Below are 23,312 nucleotides of genomic sequence, written 5' to 3'. Positions count from 1 at the left end.
CTCAAAAGTGACAATATACGTGGAAATCTGTGGAGTGAGAGGGAAATATAGTTTGGGCTTGACGAAACCCTTGAAACTGAACTTACATTAAGTAAACTACTACAAGTATGTTCATCGTAATGGTATGTGTACACGTTCCATGGTATTTATCTACATTGTTCACAATGCCAATTATACAAAGTTGCTATAGACTGTCGAGATTGTATAATACAGCTCTTGGTTATGAGGCTCACACATACTTCAATATATTTGCTTCTTCATCAACCTATAGCAAGGTTATAAAAATAGATTATTGTTAATTGTTAAACTGTTCCAAGGGCGTTTCACAACCCCTCTTTCTCTCATTCTGTTGATTAGGCAGGCAGCAAACTAATCTACCAACATATACACACAGGGATTGGCAATAATGAAATCGTAATAATAAAACTTAAAATGGCGCGTATAGCGTATTTTGTCAGTGACTGATGGGATATGGAAGTTTCGAGAAGAATTCCGTGAATTCCCATTGGTTGTGCGAGGTCATTTAAATATAAGTAGTACGTCCAAATTCAATAGAGTTTGTTGATATATTGGGTCCATTGCCAAATACAGTCGCAATTCACGGTGTATATAAGGAGAAACTTATGCATTCAGTGTCATTTCGATTTCTTGAGTCATTCACACTTTTGTGTCCCTGATGTAAGTCTGAAGATATATTTTACGTTGTACTTAACAAAAACAAATGTTTGGACTGTTCAGTTGTGACAGAAAGTGCTCATTACTTAGACAATAAGATTGTTCTGGAACTGTTATAAATTATTCGAAAGGATTCTGGACAACGCCATCTTGACAACGTCACGGTTCTTGCAGGACCAGTATATTTCCGGTATTGAAATGATATGGGACTTTTACTTTGTTTAAGACTTCAAAGACTTTTATATGGGCTAAATTTCGATTCACTTCATTATACTGTAAGTTCCTCTCACATTTTTCATTTATCACTTTAATAATTAAATTGTTTGTTGAGTTTTACAAAACTTGTTGGTTTTGCTTCTCTTCTTTACTTAAGTTTGTTACAATAGAACCGTAACAATAATAAGTGTGTCTTATATTTATTTAACTAATATGAATCGAAATAGAAGCTCGAAAAGGAGAAAATAAGCAACTTTTCAATTTGCAAAGAGGACTGTGAATAGCCCAGAGGCACATAAGTACATTTTGCAGCGGACGCACTAGACAGGGGTATGAAAAGTACATTCATTCCTTCAATACACAGTTCAATCGTAACTCCGCTGAAAAAGCAAGTATGTGGTTTGTATGTTACATAAATAAAATATGTGCATACTCTGCATCTTTGCTATACCACTCGTTGTATAAATGTTTCATTAGAATGAAACTCGGAAAGGGTCTGATTACCATTATTTGCCACTACATAGCCATTTGTATGCTGAAGTACCTATAGAGACTAATATCTCTCTCTCTCATATGTATGTATGTATGTATGTGTATATATATATATATATATATATATATATATATATATATATATATATATATACCGATTCTCTTAAAGATACATGCTGATATGAATAACATTTTATTAGTAATACAAATAAATAATAGTTATGGTGCGTATTTTTTAAGTTCTTGGGTTCTGTTTTGTTAAATATATCAAAGTTTGTAGCAAGTGAAGTGTGGAGGGGCACACGCTCCAGCGAAGTACAATACTATCTATGTACATTTTCTTCCTGGAAAGAAACTATGGCATAATCTTAGTTTAAGATGGCGACATAGTCAAGCATTTAGTACGGTGATGTACTAACCCGAGATAATCAGCGCCCTCTGCTTAGAGAGCGAACAAGTACGGAATAGAAAGTAATGCTATTCTAATATTGCATTTTACTAGAACCAATATCCTGCCAACCTCCAATTGTCACAAAAATAAGCCAGAGTTAGCAAAATTGAATAAAATACTATACAATATTTCGCATCCCTGTCTGTCTGTCTATCTATATGTCTATCTGTCTGTCTGTCTGTCTGTCTCTCTATATATATAGAGAGAGACAGATACTTATGGACACGTCACGCACTTTAAATTTCGCAGACTTGACATTGTATCATAAAAATCTAATCACGGTACTTACAGATGAAAGGAATACAAAACTAATCCCCATATTAAAATTGAAAGATAATCAGCGCCCTCTGCTTAGAGAGCGAACAAATGCAGAATAGAAAGTAATAGTCTATTATTGCATTTTACTAGAACCAATATCCTTCCACATTCCACTTGTCACAAAAATATGCTAGAGTTAGCAAAATTGAACAAAATACTATACGATATTTCTCATCTCCGTCTGTCTCTGTCTGTGTGTTTATCTGTCTGTCTGTCTGTCTGTCTCTCTCTCTGTATATATATATATATATATATATATATATATATATATATATATATATATATATATATATATATATATATAGACAGACAGACAGACACTTATGGATACATCATGCTCTTTAAATTTCGCAGACTTAACATTGTATCATAAAAATCTAATCACGGTACTTACAGATGAATATTAAAATTGAAATATAATGTTTCTTTGGGTCAGACATTGTGTTAGCAAGGTTTATGAAACTAATTTTCAGTCTAAGTTGTATATAAATGGTAATATATATATATATATATATATATATATATATATATATATATATATATATATATATATATATATATATATATATATAAGTTTTCATGCTGATTGTGAAATTGCTGATTTATATTTATATGGTGCTTTATATCGTGCCCCCCCCCCCCCGGACAAAATTAAGGTAATTCATTTGAAAACGCTTTTCAGAGACTGTGAATAAGTGTATATGTTTCTAGAAATGTCCTGCAACTGCACGATATGGTACATGATCATTCAAGGACATATTTTATACACCTTTTCTATCAAAGTTATGTAGACATGATTGCAATAGAACATTTTGCAATATCTTTTTTAATTACAAATTTGTGATATGTGCAAAATTATCGTTTTGTTGCAATATAATACCATCTTTCACTACTTGATACAATAAACACGCTCCTAATTTATTTTTGATTTTTATTGTAAATTAATAGTAGGTCTTAATCTTATTGTCAATATCCAATATTATTTCATTAAAAGGAATTCAAACTTACAAAGCAAAATCTTTGTAAGCATTCTCAAATGGCACATGAGGTATATTATGTTGTGAAAATTATAGATAATTTGGTACTTACGCTTGCATGTAGGCTGTGGATTCGACCATATGCTATCCTTTGTGCATGTAATCCTAGATGGTCCGTGAAGTTCATACCCGTCATAGCAACCAAAGCTACATACTGACTCAAGTACGAAAGGGTTACTTGGATGACAATGATAGTATCCGTTGGTCATTTCGGAAGGATTCGGACATTTTATTACTGAAAATATACATACATTTAAGAAAAACACGGCCATATACACACATTTGAGAATAGAAGAGGGTCATATACAAGCATTTGAGATATGAGCAGGGTCATATAAGCATATATGAGAAAAGAACGGGTTTATATACACACATTTGAGATAAAAATAGGATCATTTATATACATCTGATGTCTTGTATGGTTTGAATGATCGACATATTACGCAAATAAGCAAAAACGAAATATCCCTACAAAGAGTTTAGGTCCATCACCTAGATGACCAGTGACAGGCAATTAGCTTTGTTGTTTAGTAAGCATATGAAAAGTAAACGCTGGATATGATTATAGTCTGACTGTGACACATATTTTCTCTGATTACGCTCTCACGAGTACCAGTACCTTCGAATCAGTTTCCGCAATTGGATAATAACACGAGCAGGAAAAGAATTGCAATTATCCAAGACTACATCATAATGGAAAGAATCATTGATATAGCATTCGCTATCATTTTCACCCTTAATAGTCTCACAGGGTGATTTTCAAGGGTGTTTTGACACGGTGCCAAAGTACAGAGAAAGTGATCCAGAAATGTTATAAAACTACAATGCAAACACACTCAGTGAATGTACAATGTCTCACAAAGATGTGTTACTATTTGTATTTCCAATGAATACTGAAATTTTCATGAAGAAAGCAAGGATACAAAAATTAAAGGTGTTTACGCTGATAACAATCTTATTTGACCTGATAACGGCTTGCACATTGTGGCTGCGATATTTGCATGATTTTAAGATCGCCCACTAGTATACGGTTTATGATCAGCAGATCTTATATTTGTATCGCTTTATCTGGTTATTCCCATAACCGTCGTGACAATGTTAATGATCTTGAATGACACTTATTAATCACCCTAATATTGTATTTGACTATCATTATCCATATAGCATGCGTGATTTACTTCAGGATATGTATATGGTATCATGCTAATTCCACCTCTGCTCCACTCTCAATCACCAAGAACATGTAGTAGTCTGCTAAAGGTATCATTAACGAGGCATCGTAAGATAGTTGTTGTGCGTCATATTAGTGAGCAGTAGCTAGTTTGTAATTGTTCACACTTTTAAAATATGTCACATAGAATAAATGTATCTATCTTTACGTACTAGTCATCCATATCTCCAAGTGTTTTGGTGTTAACCTATTTATAACCGTCACTTGTTATGTTTGAATCATATAGAGGTAAATATAACTTTATTTTAAAACTTTTCAAAACTAACAATGAATTCATTTAAATGTAAATTTCTGCGCTCAAAACTTTAAACTTCATATTTGCAAACTGGCTCAGTAATTATGTTAATAGTCGAAGCTAAAAAGCTATTTTATAGATTTCTATATAGATACTTTATCTGCGAATGAAGGCGCGACGAGATTATTTTCATAGCGGCGACAGTTACTATTCATAATCCGTGTGTTTGGTTCCGAAATTAATCTTGCGAATATCTCTGCAAACACTGAATATGTGATTATAGGGAATGGCAAACTGAAACATTAATGAGCCTCAGTTGTCGATGCTTTAAAAATCCATGGTTACAATTTTTGTTTGCGCTAATAATAACGGCTTGCACCTTGTGGCTGAGTTATTTGATTGATTTTGAGGTCATCAGCTAGTATACGGTTTATGATCATCAGATCTGGTAATTATTTTCAGAATGTTTTTGCCAGGTACTGGCATAGTAGTGTGCTGCGGCTTTTCACCAGTTCCACAGCAGTGAAAGTTATGTTCATCAAGTAGCCGTTGGTTACCACGTATAGGCATGTAAATTTCATATACTCGTACTTACTTTGGCGGTATATTATTCGTTGACGGTTTGTTATCCAAACATAATGGTATAGCGACTCTGGTCTGTGCAACAATAGCAAATCAATAACAAGCTGTCTGCATGTTAATAAAGTTTGCTAAATAGGCTCCAGTCTTTATTCCAAACAAATGCATGAACAGCTTTGACCTGACTAAGTAGCTCAAACTTAGTGATGTCAGTAAATTATACGGGAAAATGTACACAGGTGTGGTTTGTATTTTTGATGCAGATCCTGGTTATCGCTTGCGGGATACAACGAAGACAAGGATACTCATTCAAAACATCGATTGTCAGCCATATTGTACATGATTTTATGATTACGGCTTGCAGCGGAATATACGCTTGTTTTTGGAATGTAACTCGACCCAGAAAAATGATTTAACTGGGAAATATGCAGCTGAATCTATACGCATCTATTGACCATCCATCCTGAACCTGTAGTGGCGAATATTTCCTACGTCTCAAGAATCCTTGCAAAAGCATTCTCCATTTCATTATTAGGGATTGTATAGTCTTCACGGTTCATTATTATAAGAGCACTGCTGTGAATCCACGGATATTTGATTTTAGACTCATCGTTAAGTGGCATAATCAAATACATATGGGGAATCATTTCCATCTTAACAGCGGAGGTAACTTTTCTCTCTAACGTTTATATAAATCCTGGACGGATCTTGCAAAGAAGTTTTACCGTGCCTTTACTCGCTATGAAATCGCCTGACTACATAGTTCCAATTCAAATTCAATCAGAAGTTTAAACATACAACTTTAAATTCTCTATTATCGTAAATTAGGTAATAGTTTTTTTTCCATATGAATGCGAATATGGGGATACTATTATTATTATTATTATTGGCGCTAGTTAGCACAAAAAGACATGTATGTAAAGAGAAGGAGAAGCAAATGTATGATGTCTTCCTATACAATTTTTATAAAAGATGCAAAATGTGTGATATTCATTTTTTTATCTGTCAGGGAAATGATCATGCCACGTCAGGCCATTTTATCAGTTTTACCTGTCAATGTAATGGTCATGTCACATCGGGCCATATTGCCACTCTTGTCTCTTGCTGTGTAGCTGATGGTCGTTGTGGTGGAACTAAATGAGCTACCTGGGACTTTCCCGTGTCGAGTTACGCTGAAATAAACCGGATCAAGCTTTGCGTCTTTGTTATACAAAGGAGAATAAGTTCGATGAAGTCCTAGTATGATGCAATATCACAGCATGAGAAGTTATGAAATGTGGAGATATGTTAATAGCCTATATTATCTGTTGAACATTTATTACATCTTTTGAAACGGGAGGTGGATGTTATTAAGACTTTGAAGTTTCGCTGTTCATGTCCTGATACGCTGACAAAAGGATACTATTCTCTACACCCTTTCCTGGTGATCATGAGATGTAACAACATTTTTTGTACAGTCACTTTTTATTTCATTTAGTTTTGAAATACTTTTAGCAAACCTCTTACAATATTATATTAGGAACGCATATAATAACCGCGATGAACTTGGGATAATACTCCTAGGTCATTGTGTGTGGGTATTTTTTGGTGTGGAGGAGTGATGGTTGCATGTACCAAAGCTTGGATATATGTAATGGCGAGCAATCAAAGTTGTTCCGGTAAATACGTGCCTACTATGAGTTGTTCTCGAAGGCAAAGAAGCGTAGGGTATCAGGCTTAGCATTTCAACATTTGCCTAAGTAAGATTTGAAAAGTGAAATTTCATTTCAGATGATACGCGTGTAAAAAGTAATTTGTACAAATATTTACCAATCCAAACCTGATAAGCAAGTTGTTTGGAGGGAAACATCTGTCCGACATTTTCATCATTTGATGACGGCATTACTAGTGTAATGCATATTGATATTTTTTCTTGTTGTTAAGCTTAAAATTGTAATAAAGATAAATAAAAATCTAGGATTCGGTTTGTAAACCTTAAGGAATAGTTTCTTTATCCTAACCTGAATAAGAAAGATGGAAAAATTGTAGAAAGTGGTACAAATCCTATTTTACAAGACGAAATGTATTCTTTGCTTTTGACGTTTCATGTATTGCTATAACAAAATACTAGGATAAATATTAAATCAACATCATCCTTTGTAACAAATCATTGTCCAAGACGTTATATATAAATAAATAAAAACATGTCCACGTCCTAGAAACGGAAAATCAACTGTAAGTGAGGACTGAATGTTTCCAAAGAGAGCTTTCATCTCTTTAAATTGGACATCAATAAATGAGTAACAAATACCAAACAGAGTAATTACCTGACTTCTCCATCTTTGTCATCATATGCCCTAGGTTCGACCCAAGTTGCGACACCATACGTTTGCATCGGACGATTTGTTATTGAGATAGAATGTGGACATTGTAGGTTTGGCGATGTTCTGTCTAAAATTGGAAGAAGCATACGAAGTCATGCAACATTTGGAAATTCATAAACGTAATAGTAATTTTACCTCAGAGTTTATTATTTAGGTTATGACTTTTCTTACCCAAGCAATGGGAATTTTAATTATTATGATAAATATATACTTCTAATTCTCTGCATTATATTGAATGACATAAACCTATAGCTGATGTAACTTAAAAGTTCAAAAGTTCAATATTACTTTAAACGGTTTTATTATGATAATTTCACTCAATTTTCAAAATAATTAATTTGTAAGTAATGAGCGCATAATCATCAGAATTACGTAAACAATAACTATTCCGATTCCATTTCGTACCCGGCGGTGGTCCATTTCTCCCTCGTAGAAAGCAGAGGGTAAAGAAACAAACAATTGTGTTGACTACCTTTTCGAACCATCCACGCTTTACCCTTTCCAAAGGATGATCGATCATATATTTTGCTTTCTTTTTTTCTTTGTATCCTGAAAATTAAGTACATGTATTAGGAAAATGATAACGTGTAATGAAAGTTTGATATATATATATATATATATATATATATATATATATATATATATATATATATATATATATATATATATATAGTAATTTATCGGCTATAAGCTTATCCCAACTTTTTTTTGCTTTTCTTAGTATAACCAGAGGTGATTAGACAATAATCGGTGCATGATCAGCCCTGTCTGAGTTTCGCCATGAGCTTTTGGAAACGAATTTTGTCTGCATGATTAAAATGCAACAGGATTAAACAAAACTGAGTTACCCCGTCTTCTTGCATGGGTTTTGGTTCAATTAGGATTTTATCCAGAGTATGACCAAAATAATCTCATAACAGAAACTACAGCCGTTATGAGTAAAATCCGATCGCGATATGTATAATTGGATTTCTTTATTGACTACGATGATTTGGTGACTTAGGTGAGGCTACTAAAACTAAACCGGAGTTACCATTGTTTCTGAAAATAATTGTCGTAACGAGTACGATAATGTATAATATCAACCAGATTATACTGCAGTTGCGACAGTTGATATCATCGAAAGATATCATGAGGAAAGCTAGTTGTGTTGCCTTACACGTACAATCAGATTGCTTGCATGCCAGGTGCGATAAAACAAACAAATATGCTATCTCAAAACTGCGGCAGATTGTATCTGAATCAAAGACAAGAAAACTACAGTAATATAATGATAATGTTTACGTTTGACCCAGAGCGAATAATGGCAACATACGAGCGTGCATACAAGGCTAATTCAACGTTTTCCTCAGGCTGGAATATTGGAGATGTGAGCTGTATCATATAAGGTCAGATCGTTAGAAAGCGCATCCAAGTTTGTCAAGAACTACCTCAGAGTAATTTATTAGAGGCCAAAGGATCATCTGGCTGGTCCGCTTTTTGTGTTTTGTTTTTCTACGGAGAGATCGCTATCGAAATGAAATGGTCCAGGAGAAGTCATATGGAGAAGAGCCTAATACATATGGCAGCAGAAAGTCGTTATACCATTTCATCAACAAAATACATTTTGTAGCATACATTGCTTACACACCTAATGCCAACTTCGATTACTATGTCGTCCACGATTCTAAATTTTTTAACGGGCTCTGCCATGCTGAATACGGCGCTACCCATGTATGTCCTCATCTGATTTAGAAATTTTGTTTTGGCAATGTAAGCGTACTTTCACCTATCATTTTTAATTTGAAGCTCTGTCTCCATGTTTATAAATGCTGTCTGCACAGCCATTCCAGGGCCATTTATAATCAGAAGAGATGGATTTAGACAAGGGTCCGTACTAGCAACTCCTTCCGCGCTAAGTATCAGCGAAATTACTTTAGATAATAAACAACAGGCCTTGTAACATCAGTATGATTTCTTTAAGCATTAAGCTAGTTTGTGATAGCATCGATAATATGCAATAAGTTAGTTGCGTTGTTCTTTTTCCTGATGGCTGATACTACGATTGAAGCATATGATATCCTTTATATCATACAAATACGTATACGTCAACTTTGTGGTAGTTTCTTGGTTTTCTGAATATATTTCGGAATATTTGATGGCTGTCACAAGTGATTTGATATGAAAATCTAGTCGCATCAATTATCTTGAAATTAGATAATGGACCTCATCTTGTTTCCATCTGTAACTTCTGTCTCGGGATTTAGCTGTTATTGTTTCTGCCTCAAGTTGTGGTTGCAGATTTTCTGTTTTACGCGGCAGCCTTTCTGATCTACATTTTGGAATTTTAGATTGTGGCAAAGTCTTGGTTTGCTGATGATATGTGAATAAAGATAAGTTTTAGCACAGCGTAATTCATGCGCATATTGCATAAGTAAAGTTTCCTCATGGTATTTCTGTCCTTATTGATGTTATTGCTAAAGCATGTCAGATATGTCATATAACTTGGAAGAACGATTAATACAATTAATAGCAGCTTGAAAGTCATTAGTTTTATATATAGTATTATTTGCGCGCTTGATATCTGTATATTGTTTTGTTGCTACGTCAACACTGTCTGTTGGCGCGCCTACATGTGTTAATAATGAACTCTTGATGTCTACACCTGCTGTGTTTAACTCGGATAGAACGCAATAACATTGCTCAAAATTCTGAATCTTTTTGTGCGGCGTAATAATGATTGGATTGTATACCATCGCAGATGCGCGCTGTAAAAAAAAAATCAGCCTTAATTGCGACTCCGTCATATTATTTGACGATATAATAATTGACAATATAAATAAAATTATTTAATAGTTTTGTTTCTTTGTCGCACAATTAAAGCTTCAGTTCAATATACTTAGCACATTCTTACTATGAAATGCCAAAATATTTCAGTCCCAACACAGGCTGCTTTGTTTTATTTTATTTGACAGCGGCGATATAGATCGATAACGCTCGGTAATTATCGTGGAATAGATTCCTCTGTATTTAAGCAGTGGTATTAGAATTAAAGGAGACAAGATGCATACTTCAATGTTGTTTCATCGATATGAAGAAGAGGTTCCTGAAATATATTTGCGTGGTTTTCACGAATTCTTTTGGCCATACTTATTCTTCAAGATAGAACGTGTCAGGTATCTAATATTGTAATGCAAACGTATAGAATAATGCCCTTTGTCTGTGTAGAGGAGACAAAAGACAAGGCTGGTGTTTTGAAAATGTATGAAGAGTACGTGGTCTCATCATAACAGAGATTAATTATTGATACGAGAGATGAGAATATTAACTTGCTCCCTCGTTAAGCATTTCTTGCAGAAAGAAGACATTTGCAAACTACGGCCTCACCTCCTTCTGATTTTGAAGCATTTCCAAAAGGTAGCTTTTGACAAATAATGGCTAAAGTTCATTCAAGATATCAACGTAATAATCAAACAGTAGAGGATATTAGAAATTATTTTTTCTGCAGCAACACTTCATGCAAAGTTAAAATTATAACGTGCATTGTTGACATTTGAGTAAGACATTTTGACAGTGAAGGTACAACAATACTATGGTGAAAAGCAGTTCTTCAGCTTGAATCATATAAGAGAATTTGTATTGCTCTCTTCATACGAAATGTTTCGCATCTATAGGACGCGCTTCTATAAAATTTTCTATTCCCATTGCGACTTCCTTGCAATTGTCTGTTTCAGTGATCACTTCTAGGTTCTCCAGTCTATAGCCTAATATGTCACTATTCAAATGAACAGTTTCAAAATCTTCTGGTATGACAGCGATGGTACGAATATATGTGCCATCACTGTCTTTGGCACAGGGTCGCAACCCGAAAGATTGTTCCGAATGTAGTCCATTGTGTCAGGTTGATTTGCAAAGAATTCGCTTTAATGTAACATTCTTATTTCATCAAGTTCGTATACAGCACAATTATTGTAGATTGGGTGTGTTTTCCAGTCAGCCATAATATAGTATAATACTGTGTCTCATTGTACGTTAAAGATAAGGAAAGAGAGCAACAAAAATAACGAAACCAAAGCACGAAGAATATAAAACAGGAAAGCAGCAAAAATACATTATACTGTGGCTTTCAAAGAATATTAGCCGCGAATTAGCAAATAAGAATTATATTGTATCCTTGGTCTACAAAATATGATCAAACTAAGGCTGGTATATGCAAGAGTATTTGTTTAAAACATAGAAGCAAATGTTGTTTGTTCTCCAGAATCGAAATTTGTTGCACGCATTTGACGAGCTGTCATCTTGCGTTTTCCTACTTCAATACGCTTATGGTTCATCATTAGTGAAACCCCCTCTTGCTCTGGTTGCTGTTATCCAACGCGTTGCTGTTGATATGTTGTATAATGACATTTCTTTCTATAATATCATGCAAACATGCACAAATAAATATCTACGCTTTCAATACCTTTTGAAACATATCTATGCTGGCGAATGCGATCAAAATGTAGCTATTATTATGAGAAATCTGTGTACGAACGTTATGATATTCGACTCATCTGACTTCGCCGCTCTCGTTCCCGTCATACGTATCAAAGACAGTGCGCTCTTTACACGCCATGCTATATTGGTAATTCTCTCATTTTATGTGAACGCTGATATAGAAAGCGTACATATGCCAACTTTCACGAGCAGCATATGATAAAACGACTAATATGTTTTTTTTTTAAATGAACTACATGAACTACTAATATGTTGTTATTTTTTAGTGAACTAAATCAAAATTAAATATAACAACTGCAAAAGCCCAGTGCTCGTAGAGTGTTATAGCCTTGCTAAATCTTTAAGTTCACTTAGCATCTATGGAACATTTCGGTTCGCTATTGTACCTCACACGGTCTCTACGGTGAACGGACTCGGATGCAAATCTCAGATTTAGCGAAGTCTATCTATAACCTTCTAACTGGGGTTATGTTCGTATCAGAAGTTATGCCGTACCTCCAAACTGTCTCATAATCCCTGTTGGGTTATGTATTATTATTACATAGGCATTATACTACATTGTCATGTTTATTATCGAATAAATATGCATATTTTGTGTTGGTAAAAATTGAATGCAAGCGAAGAAGGTAAATATTGTATGCCCAGGATGCAAGTAAGAGAGGTAACTCTTGTTACTTTAAATTAAATTACTACAAGGCTTGTACCTCGTGTTTGTTTCCAGATCTGGTATCTTGGTGACAATCACAGCTCATAAACTATCATTATTTGACCATCTTGTGTTACGAGGAAAAGCGAGGAGAGCCTTTGAAAAATATTACAGGCGAGCACCTAGCCGCGGTCCATTGGTATGCATTACAGTTCGAATCTAACTGCTGTGAATATATGCAACAACTTAAATTTCTCTGAGTGATCAGAAGAGAACTTTAAAGACGATTACAAATAAATTTGTTCCAGCTGCTAAAACTCATATAATTAAAATGAATGCAATAGTTCCATAGTGATTTCGACATGCGATTCGTACTCTTCTTATCTATTGAAATGCATAAATTCTCATTAATTCTTCAAACCTAAATACATTCTAATTTGCAAACACAAGCACTTTTACAGCTTTGAATAATAAAAGAAGACCGTTTCTTATTACAAACGAAGTTAATTGGCTTTGCCATTTGCTAAATTTTACCTATGAAACATAGTGCAGCAATTAGATTTTAATAGTCTACATTTAGCAATAATTTTTTCTTTTATAAATTTACTTGTACATAATTCTTTTTTACACTTACCTCTTGTTGAGTTTTGATACCAATCTCCGTCCGCGCAAACAAAATAGATATTATTTACTTTGGCGCTTGAGTCATTCAGGCTACAAATCGTTCCATTTCCCACATTCTTCACTTGGCTAAGGTTACTGGAAGTTCGAATGTTGCATTCTAATTGTTCCCATTGAAAGCCAGTCGGAGGATGTATGCAAAACTAGAAATAATTAAATAGGCTTTAGGATACATTCAGTACATGAATAACAATACTCTTGCATAAAATACTCTATTCATTAGGTCCTTGTTTCGGACCGCCCCTAAAGTTGTCGCTGAAGAATTTTCCCAAATATGGTCAAGACAACTGCAAATAGCATTTTATGTCTAAACTCAGAGCTATCAATACGCATTGGAGAAGGTATAGCATGAACCAAGTTATATAAACCTATTCTTCGCTCGTTACTTATATTATGCATTTTATAATTTGCGTACATAAAATAAAACAAGTTGTTGCAATTTTCCTTACCACAATTCTTGCGCGGATGAATATCGTAGAAATTATTGTGATGAGAAGAATATCATTACAGAACGGTTGGGTCTAAAAGATTTAGTGCGGTACAGTTTTAAATTAAAATGTGATTTACCTGTTAGGATGCTGCTTAGTTATTGTCCTTATTTCTGAGTCAAAACAATCATTTTGTGGTTTTTGCATGCTTGCGTCCTAGTTTAGTAACAGACTCTACAGCCTGAATTGCATAATCAGTTCATTTTGGTTTGCAACCAACAATCATTTTGTGGTTTCTGCATGCTTGCGTCCTAGTTTAGTAACAGACTCTACAGCCTGAATTGCATAATCAGTTAATTTTGGTTTGCAACCAACACAATCATACATCACCTATTTCCCCATCGTTTTCAAACATGTTTATGAGTGTGATGAATGCACAATACATGTGAGTAACACATGTTAGAGAGTTAATGTGTGAAACCTGCTTGCATTTTGAACGTTACCTATAACTATTTAGAGACTGTATTACTTACATAAATGTACACTGTGGTTCTTACATGAATGTAAAATGTTAGCATATTTTAACATTTATTATTCTGATGGAGTGAGCGAGAAGAGGAAGAGGAGGGTATCCTAACAAAGATATACATTAATTACATAAGGGCAGACATATTGAAATTATTATTGAAATGGGAAACGATAGTTGGTCCATTGGTGATATTGCTACCTAGAGATATCTGGTTGTTTCACACTGATACATTTTATAATTTAATCGATATAAAATGCTTAATACTTACAAACGCAGACTGTGCATCGACTGATTTCGGCGGTACTGTAAAAAGAAAAAAAACGCTGATCATTGTCAGATACATAATGCACCTGCAGCTTGCCATGACACAGAGCAATCGCCAATCTATGGTAGCATTCTAACGTACGAAAAGATAATAAAGCATACAATATTTCACCACTGGGCATGCGCACAGTATTGGCAAAACAGGCATGAACCTGCAGTAAGTAAACATTAGATGATAAACCCTTTAGTGATTGCGGCAGTGCAAATTTAATAAATTAATTTCAGCGACAATGCAGCTATGAATTTAGAATTGTTTTCTTCATATAATGTATTGTAACTATTGTTACTAACTTTTTTCTGGAAATTGCTATCAGTAAAGAAATGTTCCTATGTCCACTTTAGAGAGGCTTTACATTTAACGATGGTCAAACTTTGTAACGAATCAGAAGTTTGTAAACACTAGCAAACAAATTATTTTACTATTTATATGGATATTTTATGTAATTTGTATTTTCGGATCTTTTTATTTCATTCATCAGAAACGGGCAAACAAATGCCTTGAAGGACTTAATAGATATAATTGATCGTGAGGGTAATAGCAGATTATTGATATTCGGGGTCGTATGACTAGGAAATGGATCTCATTGGCCCGTTCATGACCACTAGTTTGCAATAATAATATAAGAGGTTAAAAATAAGAAAGCGAAAATCACATTATTATTTTGAAAGACATAATTACCTTATGGTATTTTGGCTTTTAATTTCCAATTATATTTTTTGAATAATTTTGTTCGACATAATGTATTCCTGCGAAGATGTAAGTAATATGGGAAACCTTTAAATCAAAGCTCATTTTGTGCTATTAAGTGTGGACTCATTTCCGATTTGATGTTATTTTTTCTCTATTTGAAGGTTGTGATTTCTTCATTATGCCAAAATACGTACTTTGTAGCTTAAAAAGGGTTTCTGGAACTTTCTGATTTCTTTCGATACGATTAAGTGAATCATAATTCACCGTAATAATCGAATGCTATGAAAATGAACAATTCTAAAAATATAATGTAAAATTATTTAGTAAATATTACTTATCTTGTCGTACCAACAGCGTAAGCACAGAGGGGTAGGGTCACTAAGGTGATCTCCTAAAAGTGTCAAACTAGTCTCATAAATCTAAGTCAAAAACGCTTGACAGATTCGTCTATTAAGATAAACTCTCATTAAAATATAAATTGGATGTAGTGGGAAAGACGGAAAATAATATCAGATGACCAAGAAAATTTATAACAATGCATAGTCTAAAAGCACGTTGCTCATAAATCAAACTTTATTTCTCTTGCCGTAGTAGCCTGCCTTTACAAAATGGGCATGTGATTTCATGGCGCTGTTTTACTGTAGCAAAACACTTACCTTGAGAAATGTACAATGTTAAGTTCATGTTTTGAGGACTCGTCATGTAAAGTTTTGGTCGTGCAGTATCAAAATATTGACTTTGAAGTGAAACAGCGCTGGACAGAGATAAACAGCAGTATTGGTTACACTCAGTATTACTGCTAGACATATTTTATTCAGTGAATATCATATTTAAGTGAAAATCGTAACGCACATGATAGAAAATTAGATTGACCGTTAAGTTCAGCGAAGTCTCTGTAATTTGTAGCCAGAATTATAATTATTACAACGTCCGTATTGTAATACACACACACACTCACACTCATATATATATATATATATATATATATATATATATATATATATATATATATATATATATATATATATATATATATATATAATGTGAACCTGGAGTGTCAAAAAGACGTTTTTATGTCGATTGTATTTCAATTATTATTTTCTCAAACCCCACCACAGGCTTCGACTCACAAATCTTCAGGTAAATTTCCTAACAGTATCAAGCTAGTCCAGTGTTTTAATGATTTACCAGAATCAAAGCAGAATGTCGGTAGCTCAACTTTGTAGAGCTCGTCCAAGTTTCTGCAATGTTAAAATATTGGTTTTCAAGTCGAACAGTGCTGAATCCAGTTAAACTGTGGGACTGGTTACACTCAATATATCCGTTTACAACATCTTATAAAATGAATTAATAAATCTTAATGGAGACACGTAAATGTTAAGTTGTGTTCCGACCTTTCCAGGTGCCCATAAATTAAAGAACCTTGGATCGCAAGCTGAGTAAAAGGTGAATAAGCACCAGTGCCATACATTAATGATGGATGAGAGCAGTATAAAGTTATGGTCTTTGTTGTAGTAAAATTATTTACGACCAAGGTACTTACACCCAATCTCTATAAAGCATGCAAAAGTTTCTGGTCAAATATGAGACATAATGGTATTTATAATACCTGAACCCTTTTGAAAAATCTACTTTTAAACTCAAAGGGCAAGAAATATTATGTTGATGTAACTTATTGAAATTTGAATACAGAGCCATTTACGAGCTGGGAAATGGATAGCAGCATAGGTGTATGGAAATAAGATATTAACTAAAAAGTGCGTATGTTTCAACTAATCTCAATGACATTTATAGTCAACCTATAACTTGGCTTTCAAAGCTAATTTAGACCACAATACTGATGATAGCAACATTTTCATTGTAACATACGTCAATAAACTCACTCCGGCAGAGATGCACTGCCTCAATTGGTTTGAGTTTTAAATCTTTTCTCTAATTTCATCATTTTGTCCAACCCATCTGCAAGTGATAGGGTTCAAACCCCAAAGCTAATCTTAAAGCCCCAAATTAGCACCGGAAATGTAAGTAAACCAAATGCGTCTTCTAATACTATTTTCTGTTATATATGGAAATGATGTACTGGAAAAGAATGGAAACTAGAGAGGTACTGGAGATGTCGTGAATGCTGTAAGACCGTGATAAATCTTGTCCATAAATACTACTTGCTTTATCTTCCCGATTTATATCACTGTTACAGATGGACATGACACTATATGTCTGTATTGATTTACAGAACACTTATCTGGATCAAAGTACAATGCTAAATTCAACCTTGTATAGCCGGTCACGTATAACTTTAGTTGTGCAATGTTATAATATTGGCTTTTTAGTGAAACATTGTTACATCGTGATAAACTGTGTCATTTAATATACTTAATATTTCTGATAGAAATCGTACTGTTTCTATTAAATTGTAACCTATCCAGGTGCTAATTAACAAAATATTGTACGCTAAGAACCCGGTGTCTGAATATATGATTTGATGAAAGCAGTTGGTCAGCCTTGAATTTTTTAATTGATATATATGACGAACAGACTTATGTTATATTGTACCTCCAAACGTAATTTGAGCGAATTATACATTTCTACCCTTACATGACACATTTTTTATTTATGCTAGGAGAACGCTTTTATAAAATATGATTTCTAACTCAAAGTGCCAAACGTAAGAAGCTGAATGGTGTCGCTGTAACTCGAATAAAGATAAATGTAAGACTTGCGAAGTAAACAGTAGCATGCCAGTAAGTAATAACGTACCAAAATAAGCAAATTAAATTGAGCATGATTACACTGATCTTACTGATGTTTGAATTTAAGATGTAACATGGCTTTCAGAAATAATTTTGGACAAAAATATCGATGATGACAACAATTTCATTGGAACATATGTCATGGAAGCGCAGACTGGCAGAAAACATTTCCTCGTTGTTTGCTGGTTTGTTTTGTCAGAATCATTTTTAAAAATGAACGTTCTCAGAGGCGAGGGGTCAAAATCTTCAAGTTGATCTTCTAAAATTATTTCGTCCATAAATAACATCTGATCTTGCTATGTTAAAGTAAGGTCCCGGAACAATGATGACAAGGGGAATTTAACATGGGGAAAGATTCGTCATGTCTAGCGACACAAAATATTTGGCCTGTCTAGCGACAAAAAATATTGGGTCTGTTTAGCGTCAAGGGGAATTGCACACAGGGATGTATAGCTACAATGGATTGGGACTGTATAGGGAAAAGCAGAATTGAACATAGAGATGCAGAGTGAAAATTGAATGGGACTGTCTAGCGCCAATGGGAAACATTGGGACTTTATCATGGGAATATTGGGCCTTTCATAGAGACAAACTATATTGGGTTTGTACAGACAGAATAGGAATGATTACGTCACGGTACTGGACATTGGCAACAATGTTCGCCAGACGTTATATAAGTTATATGTCCCGCTCCGCCAGGCGTTATATAAATTTGGATGTTCCGCTCGGCCAGGTGTTACATAAAGTTATATATCTCGCCTCGCCAAGACTTATAGCTTTTTACGGCGAGTCAAGGACTATGGATATCTGAGTCAAAATAGTTCGTGAGCAACTGTAGGATCAATGGGACGTTAACATGGGATTATTGGGCCTGTATAGTGACAAAAGGAATGACGTCAGGGTAATGGACATTGGCCACAATGTTGCAAGTGGCTGACCTCAATCGGGCAAAACAGAGATAGTAGGGGAAAAATCATTTATAAGCCCTGGCGGTGCGAGACATATAACTTTGTAGACATAGAATCACCTACCAAGCAATCGATAGTGATGAGAGTGCTAATATATAATACATTTTTATTTAAAAAAAACACACTCATACTAAATAGATTCACGTTATTTACTATCAATACATTGTGGAGCAGGAAATTTTTTCTCTACAAAAACACCATTTCCTACAATTACTTCAGCAAAAGAGTTAGTAGTTATACTGCTCCACATTCACACAAAATAAAGACATTGAGCAGGGACAAGGTTTTTTTTTGTTCAGGGAGAAAACAAACACACAAACGTACGCGCACACGCAAACAAAATACACACACAAACACAATTTTAAACACTAAAAACGGAACGCGTGAATAAAAAACACATTCATAAATAAAAACATAAACACTTTTTTGTTACGTGATAAGCCATTTATTAAAGGATTGAAACAACCACACAAACACACGCAAACGAACGCGTGCATACAAAAACACATACATACACATACACTTTGTCTTTAAGCGAAAACATTTGTTAGGGGAAAGAAACAAAAACAAAAACATACATTCGTACGCGCGCACACATACACATATTCACACAGAAACGAATGCGTACATACAAGAACAAATACATACAAAGATGCATGCATGCATACATACATACATACACATACATACATACATACATACATACACAAAAACAAACGCATGCACACAAAAACATTCATACACACACACGTTTTTGTTAAGGGATAATCTTTTGTTAAGGGAAGAAAACAAACACACATACACACAGATGCAAACACATACAAACGTACTCGAACGCATACAAATATACAAACACACATACACATATAAAAAGGCTTTTTTATTAAGGGATAATTTTTTGACAAGGTAAGGATACAAAGACACATACAAACGTACGCGAATGCACACAAACACATCCAAAGACACACACAGACAGACACCTTTTTGTTAATGGAAGTTTTTCGTTAAGGGAAGTAAACAAATACACACACACAAACATACAAGCACACACTATCTTGCAAAGCCAGAGAAACGAAATGTTTACATTTTTATTCTTTTAACTAACAAACACAAAGACAGACAAATAGTTTGGTAATTTGACTAGTATCTTTTTTTCTAGATGGTTGTGGTAGTCCTGCAAATGGCTGTTTTGTTAATGGGGTTATGGTACTCTTTTTAGTGTCTAAGACTGTGTCCGTCTGGCCTGCTTCTTCGGAACGAGAAGGAGAACTATTCCGTGTTCACACGGCAGTCCACAAAATCACTGTCTGGCTCCTGCTGTTTTTGCCAACCTTTGCTGTTTCTGAAGTCAGTACTTCTCCGTCCATTCTTCTTTCTCCTTCTTGATTTTGTCTTTAAATACCTCTTCTATCAGGTATTGGGCCTGTTTTAACATCCTGACATTCTATATCTCTTTAGATCTGGCTATCAGGCTTCGCCTGACACAATGTAAATTCACATGGACTGCAATCAACTTTTCTATTCTTGAACACATCTTTATAGGTGACGAGTCAATAATGGATGGTCAGACTTGAGACCGCCGCCCTTTATAGGTCTCAAGAACGGACGCAATAAAAAACATCCCCACGATTTTTTTGGGAGCAGGAACGCTATATAGTTTTTCTCACGGTGAGATATAAAAAGAAGTCAAAGTGCATGTATACAAATTTTTAAAAACATGCCACCAACACTTTTTTCAAAACATAATTTTTTTTTTAGTTCCAACAACTAACAACGAACAACAAAACAATTCTTATAATATCAAATAACCCATTGTCGACAAGGTTGACAACGTTGTAAAGTCAAGCTAGATTTCCACTGAGGGAAGACGTTGGACCATTGATGTACACTACATCTCCTAGATAAAGACAAGATCTATCCATAACGGTCACAAAGCCATCAATCTACTTGTTGATTGTTTATGGAACATTTACGATCAAAATAAGTCAGTAAATATTCTAAAGGATACCCAAGACTGCGTTGGTGAATAAAATGCACACAATATTGTTCACACACCATGGAATGCTGCCTTATAATTTAACTTTATTAAAGCGAGTTGTCTAGGCATTTCTCCTCATAAATGATGATGTCGTCTTCCAAAGGCGGTAATCAGTACGAATCAAAATACTCCACATAACCATGGGGGGAAAGTAGACTACTACCCAGAGGGTTCCTGGGAGATGATTTTCGTCAGTGTTGATGACATAAGGTTGTCGATAAGGCAGGTTCACACAACAGGATTACAAGAAGTGGTGTACAAACTGTTGTTTTAAAGGTAATAACGTACCCAGGTATCCATTTCTCTTTTTTTTTTCTTTTCTTGTTTTTCATAGGTAATGATAAGTCATTAATTCAATCCTGACTTTTTGCCCGAAAATCTCTGACAAGTAAACGTCTATTAGCTTCGTCTTCCTACTATGTGCCAAGAGAGATTCAATGCGACGGATCTCTAGAGCACTCAGTGGAGGGGAGAAATGATTACGCAAGTCCTTATACCACTGATGAAACACTGCTTCTTCCAAGATGAGACCTCGAGCGTCCTCCAGATACTCGTCCATTTGTTCTTATTGACTCATCATCAGGGATTTATCGTGTTGATTTTGACTGGGATGATCGTTTTGACATCCATAGCCATGTTTCTTGGTCAGAGTTGTATTTTTGCTGTCAGGTGTGTGGCGAAACAGGAGACTAAATGTTGATCTTGTTCTGGCCATCTGGACACTACTTTCACGTCTTCTTTGGCTTTGTCTTTGGGTTCTGCTTCCATTCCATTTTCAAAGAAGGATAAATGTCTTCCATAGCTTCTAATAGTCAGGAATGACTTCTCTCAAACTGTTGATTTCTATCGTATTATCGAATTCGGCATACAAGGTGTTGTTCATCGTTTCGGTTAGAGCTTCTGCAAACTGAAGTTTCACGCAGTCAAGCGGATTTTATAGGGTGGAAATGTCCCTCGTCTTACGAAAGGCCGTGTCTGGTGTTGGTCCCTAGCTGTCCGGTGGCTTCGTACAGAGACAAATACGATCTCAAGTAATTCTTCTGCGTAACGTTGGGTTCGAAGGGTCTGGTACACGAGGTTTCGCCATCGCTTCTGACTGCGATCTTGGGCACTCTGTAGTGCTTAAACTGGAAAGGATTGGCAATAAAGACTCCATTGAGTTCGTCACTGCTGACGATGACAGCGATTAAACGTTTGGGCAGCTGTCCTTGGAACAGATGATCTTCGATCTTGGATCGGAGTCCAGTGGCAATGGTGAAAGTTTTCGTATCGGATACTTGGAGGTCGATCTGCTCAAAGTGTGGCCAATGTCGTTTCCCACTTCAGGTAACACTTCATCACGGGCGATCAAATGAAAAACGGTACTGCTACGATTCAGTCTTACTCGGATATCCACTCCGTACCGCAAATATTTTCTTGCAACCACGTGCAAATGGAAACTATCAGTTCTAAGCTATATCCTTACAGGATATTTCCTCGACGGTCGTTGAATCCCACATTGTGAGGATCGTCATCTGCTGTCACGGTTGTGTCATTAAACTTGTTCTCGCCTGCTGTGTCAGGTTTCCATACCACGCAAGTATTCAAATGAGTGTTCTCGGCCTCTTTTCAGTATGTATAGAGATTTTCCAGGTACGCTCAGTAAGGGTAAGTATCCATGCTGGTGTTGACTAATTTGTTATTCAAGTACAAATCCTCTTCGCTGAACAAGGAATGCATGATTGTTGAAGGAAGTTGCTCTAGCATCTGTTCCCGGAGCGGTTTCGTCCGTTTTGATCAGTTTGACTTTCAAGTACAAGTAATTGCTATTCAGATCGATGTGATCTTCGGGCTGTTCTTTGATTTCAAATTCGATTGGGGCTGAGGTCTTCAAAGAGGAAATGGGATAAAATTCATCCCATTGAGATTCTCGCACCGTCATCATAGTGGGTGTCATGGCATACAGGTCCAGTTCCGACTTAGAACATTCGCAAGACTCTCTGTGCATTATTTGTTTCTCTCTCTCTGAATTAATAAATCACAAAAGTCTAATTCTTGGACGGTTCCTTTTCTTTTATTCGTCTTTCTAGTTTTATTGGGGTGTTACGTTCTCTGGAAGGCTGTCTTCGTCGTCTCTTTTTGTCTTGTCCTCACTTTCGCGTCAGAGAAGCAGAAATATCCGTAAGAGTTTTTCGTCGACACAAA

General features: G+C 35.1%; 1 protein-coding gene across 1 annotated transcript in view; it reads right to left on the bottom strand.

Moving 5' to 3' along the window:
* The window catches only part of LOC149777721 (sushi, von Willebrand factor type A, EGF and pentraxin domain-containing protein 1-like), a 49,848-nt gene extending 28,161 nt beyond the window's left edge, over positions 1-21,687 (bottom strand). The window contains exons 1-2 of the mRNA XM_089940430.1: positions 21,546-21,687; positions 3,242-3,424 (exon numbers count right to left, since the gene is read on the bottom strand). Coding sequence (XP_089796556.1) covers positions 3,242-3,424; positions 21,546-21,687 — 325 coding nt within the window. The remainder of the gene's footprint in view (positions 1-3,241; positions 3,425-21,545) is intronic.
* Positions 21,688-23,312: the final 1,625 nt, after the last annotated feature.

This window comes from Sinohyriopsis cumingii, chromosome 17 (assembly GCF_028554795.1).
Source record: "Sinohyriopsis cumingii isolate HCF-2022 chromosome 17, ASM2855479v2, whole genome shotgun sequence".
Classification (NCBI taxonomy): domain Eukaryota; kingdom Metazoa; phylum Mollusca; class Bivalvia; order Unionida; family Unionidae; genus Sinohyriopsis; species Sinohyriopsis cumingii.
Note: the sequence above shows the minus strand (reverse complement) of the source record. Positions and strands in the feature narration are given on the sequence as shown.